Genomic DNA, 4,905 nt, shown 5'->3' with positions numbered 1-4,905 from the left:
ATGTGTGTCTACAAAATACCATGATCAAAGTAAAATCTGTTCAGGTTCACGTGGCCGTCGTGTAGGTTACCGCTCCACAAAAAGATGATTTGGCCTCCCTAAGATATTGTTAAAAATCCCTTTTAAAAAGCGATCGGATCTTTTCTGGCGCGGGGCTTTGAGGCTGCGTTTGTGTTAGACTTGGATTTTCTCTTGGTCTTTTACCAACACGCAGTCAAAGCAGGCGAGTATCAGCCAAAGCGCGCGCGCTGCCTGCGCGCACCTCAGAGACGCGGCTCAGGACTCACAGCGCGCACTGAACATTCTTTAATACCAACTTCTCTTAGATTTATTTACTGACTTATTTTCTGTTTAACTGCTTTAATGTGTGCGAAAATGCTGGGGGGGTCGTACAGCTGAAGCGCAGACCCTCTCCACTGAAATTCGACCAGATTTGAGATCAACTGAGAGCTGAAAAAGTAAAGATTTAATAAATAAATAAAACTGAACACTCAAAAAAAAAAAAATAATAATAATAAATCAAAGCAGAATAAATAATAATAATAGAAAAAGAAACAGTAACATAAACGAATCCCGTCGAGGGCCAGTGTTTAAATAAACCCAGAGTAAAGTCCTGCACACAGTCTTCTGCTCACCTTAAACATAAAGATCCAACGACCACTAAAACTGGCGTGATTAAGAAATACGTGTTTTATTCGTAATGCATTTCCACGTTTGATTAACTTAGTTCAGTACAAGATTGGGTTTTTTCCGTCCAACGAGGTAAACAAAAGCCAAAAAAGAACGAGTAAAAATGACAACATCCAGATACATCTGCAACAGACAGGTCGCCTTTTTTCTTTTCTTTTTTTTTACACCTGCAGCGCGAACCACAAGACCTTCATTCGTGCACATTGTAACACATGGACACATCATAGCATAGGGGTCTACAAGTTTGGGGGTTACAACATTATTTTACAAGCTCGGAAATCGCCTTAAATACACTAGCAATGATTTTATAGGTGGGATATACAATCATTCAGGTGGTGGGAGGGGAGGGGGGACACTTTACAATATGTTTTTATTATACACATACACATTATTATACTTTAAAGTAACAGTCCTTTATGCACCGGGTGCATGCAAAAAAAAATAAAATAAAGTTTATCTGTCAATCAGCGCAGAATAAGAAGGGACTAAGAAGTGTTAAGAACCGGCCTTGAATACACACCTTGGTAGTAAGACGCCTCTAAAGCGGAGGGGTCCATGCTGGCTCTGCCGGCCATGGAAGCGCTGCCCAGCGGCAGACTGGAAGACATACCTGAGCCGTAAGACGAATATTGCAACGCTTGTTCGTAAGCTTTCAAGTCCAGTTTGTGCTGCTGCTCCGAGGAGGACATTAAGTTATTGATGGAAAACGGGTGGTTGAACGAGTAATGGGGGTCTCCCTTTAGGTGCAGCTGGGACTCGTGGGCCATAGAGTGCGGGGGTAAAGGGAGAGAGGAGAGGGACGTGGCCGAGCTGGCCGCGGGGTGGATCTGCGGGCCGCCGCTCTTCAGTTCGGAGATGGCGGCGCCGCTTCTGTGCTCCAGGCCGTGAGGGCCGGACGACTGGGTCGCGCCGGCGATGGAGTTGGAGTCCATGTGGCCGGCCTTGGTGCTCGCGCTGTCGCTGGAGGGCGAGCCGGAGCCGTTCTGCTGCTCCTTCCTCCCGTCCGACCCCTTCCCACCACCGCCCCCCGCGACCTTTTTGTCACATTTGAAGCGCTTCTGTCTGCGCAGGTAACAGCCGTTCTCGAACATATTTCCAGAGTCTGGGTGCAGCGTCCAGTAGGAGCCTTTGCCCGGCTTGTCGGGCGACCGGGACACTTTAACGAAGCAGTCGTTGAAGGACAGCGAGTGTCTGATGGAGTTCTGCCACCTCTGCTGGTTCTGGCGGTAGTACGGAAAAAGATCCATTATCCACTGATAGATCTCGCTGAGCGTGAGCATCTTGCTGGGGGACTGCTGGATGGCCATGGTGATGAGGGAGATGTAGGAGTAGGGGGGCTTGGCGTGCGGGTAACTTCTCCTGAAGGTCTTGTTGTCCCGCGCCCTGTTGAGGGTGGGCTGCGCGTAGCTCATTGGGCTCATGGTGGGACTGATGCTCGAGTAAGGGTTCAGCGCGTTCATGGAGCCGTGCTGAGCCGAAAGCGCGTTCATGTTGGTGGGGCTGAGCGCCGTGCCCATGGAGGACACCCCGCCACTCATCCCGTTCATCGCACCGCTCGCGCCCGACGGCATGCCCGCCATAGTCCCCGGGCTTAGTCCAGCGCTCAGAGCAGGGTTCGCGTAAGACATGTTGAAGGAGCTAGAGGTCATATTCCCACTAGTGGACATACTCATATAACTGTTCATGGTGTTCATGGAGCTCAGTCCAGCGTTCATGCCGCTGTTGGTCATGGGAGAGTAAACCTGATATAAAACAATAAAAAATAAGTTTATTATTTAATTATTATTATTATTAGCGCGCTAATGCAGGGCTTTAAACTTGTTAGTATATAAATAAAGCCATTAAGAAACTCGTGTGTAAATATATGAAAGGTTCCGTGATATATAGCGTTTGACCTGTTCACTCCAATTCTGTATATTCTGCAGATATAATTTCGTACAAACTTTTGGAGTATGTTAAGTAAACATGATAGAACCTACAGGGGAAACAGAACACAGTCAGCAGCACTAGTTTTCAATTTACTGGGTTATTTTACGTTATTTTGAAAGTGACAGTTTCAAAGATGCACTGAATCTGGGATGTTGTGGACATAATTTTATCATTTTTTACCCTCAAAAATAAAACAAAATAGTATAATATATAATAAATTATATATATATATATATATATATATATATATATATATATATATATATATATATATATACACATATATATATATATATATATACATAGATATATTTTATTTTTGTACTATACTGCATGTATATATGTATTTTTTATTTTCATTTATATTTCTGCAGGTAAAAAATGATAAAATTATGTTAACATCCCAGATTCAGTGCATCTATATATATGTATATGTATATATATATATATATATGTATATGTATATATATATATATATATATATATATACAATATGAATATATATATATATTTACAAATATTTCAAACTTTATATTTTTAAAAATTCAAAGATATTCAAAAAATATAGACAGCAGGCCTATGCAAGAATATGAATTTACACCACACTCAATTTTTAAAGAAAATAAAAAGCGTGAAAAAGTCCGTTTTGTAATCATTCGAGGTTCTAAAATTAACATGAAAAATGTAAATCCAGTAAAAATCATGTTTAACATTAACAAACCAAAACAGTGAAGCACGTTTAACTCAAGCATTTTTTCACGAGCCCTTCAGTAACCAGTAACACCGTAACGGCCACCTCACAACGGGATCACTACCGCCACCAAGCGGGGCCGTCAGCTCCAGGTAGACCCTGATCAAAAACCATGAAAAAAACTATTTTCATTTCCAGGCTGCCGTTTGCTCTTGAAGAAGCGACCAAGAGAGAAAGTCTCCCTTAAAATACTTACACAGTTACACAAACTCTGAGTTCCACTGATGTTAAACTTGTTTTAAACTGTCTGACTGTGCTGCAGTGCCCACGCTACAGTAAACAGGACTGATCACACGTACCTCTTGTGCATCGGTATAATAGCTACTCCAGTCAGGAGTTTCTCGTCCTTCCATTTTCACTGCGCCCAGCATTCTAGTGGAAATCTGCCGGTCGTCAACATGCAGTTCTCGCTTTTTGGAAAGTCCTCCTGCAAACGGTGCGCAAATCAGCGGTGGGATGTTGCGCGCGGCGTGTGCGGAGTGAGGAAATGTTGGGAGCGCAGTGAGTTGAGGGCTGTGGAGATCTTCCCCTAGTCGTTACGTAGGGAGCGGCACAGCCCACTTCACTGGCTCATTTGCCTAGAGCGCTGTCCTCACTCAGCGAACACCTTCACAGTCCTGCTGCCTCTGGACAGAAGAGCTGGTTTAAGTAGTGCTAGATTTCAAAATATAAACAAAACAAAATATAACAAGACCCCTGCAGCTCTCATACCTAAATAAATAGTCTAAAGACAGATCCCTAACGAATTCCACACTATAGGCCTCACATTTTAAAATAAAAAAAATCACTTTTGCATTTTTTTCTAAAAAAAAAAAACAAAAATCGATCTTATTACACAAAGTGGCCTAAACAGCGCAGTAACGCAGACGTCGTGTGTTTCTAGCCGAGCTCAGTGAAGTGTGGCTCTTCTTGGAGGCGGCGTTGTTGCTGAACGCATAAAGTTGAAGCAGCTCCCACCTTCCCGCCCCTTTGAAGGATAAACAAGGCTTACATTTCCCCACTGTAGCTCCGCACCTGCTAATGAGCGAATAACAGCGCTCATCATCCACTTACAGCGGATTATCTCCGAGTGATCTCTCACACAACTACAGCACAAATCGATTTTTCACGGGGCGGAATGAAACGGCTCTTGAAGCAGAACATTAGATCATGTTATCACCGCCCCCCGAGAGGGGGGCTGCACTTTAGTGGGATTGAGCTGCACCGCGAGTCGAAAACCAAGTGCACTGTTTTATGGACTGAGAAAGACTTTATTTCAATGGACAGGGCTGGGATGTAACGAAATACAAGTTTTGGGGACACACATTCAGAATACAAGTATCTGTGTTCAGCCAGTACAGTTTTTACATTTTTAGGAGAGGACTTTTAAAATACATACCTACTGAATTAAAAATATAGCCCATATTTAAAGGAAACACCATGAATGTTTGTTTATGAACTATTTTAGAATTAGTGCACGGCATGTAGAAAACATTCTCTTTATATGAATCCTAAAGAGGAACTCAGTTAACAGATTCTTTATAAATACTGAAGTT

At 42.9% G+C, this 4,905-nt stretch overlaps 1 protein-coding gene across 3 annotated transcripts; it reads right to left on the bottom strand.

Moving 5' to 3' along the window:
* Window positions 1–667: 667 nt before the first annotated feature.
* foxa1 (forkhead box A1) lies at window positions 668–4,453 on the bottom strand. 3 transcript variants are annotated; one of them, XM_036593930.1, is made up of 3 exons: window positions 4,082–4,453; window positions 3,670–3,996; window positions 668–2,432 (listed from the first exon to the last, which is right to left on the bottom strand). In XM_036593930.1, exons 2-3 carry the CDS (start codon window positions 3,739–3,741, stop codon window positions 1,176–1,178), a joined length of 1,329 nt encoding a protein of 442 aa, XP_036449823.1. In that variant the 5' UTR covers window positions 3,742–3,996; window positions 4,082–4,453; the 3' UTR covers window positions 668–1,175. The 3 variants fall into 3 exon arrangements, with proteins under 3 accessions (XP_036449823.1, XP_036449824.1, XP_036449822.1); XM_036593931.1 differs by having other exon boundaries at window positions 4,362–4,443; XM_036593929.1 differs by having other exon boundaries at window positions 3,670–4,453.
* Window positions 4,454–4,905: the final 452 nt, after the last annotated feature.

Source organism: Colossoma macropomum, unplaced genomic scaffold (assembly GCF_904425465.1).
Source record: "Colossoma macropomum unplaced genomic scaffold, Colossoma_macropomum, whole genome shotgun sequence".
In the NCBI taxonomy this organism is placed as follows: Eukaryota; Metazoa; Chordata; class Actinopteri; order Characiformes; family Serrasalmidae; genus Colossoma; species Colossoma macropomum.
The sequence above is the reverse complement of the archived record's forward strand: the minus strand, read 5'-3'. Positions and strand labels throughout refer to the sequence as shown.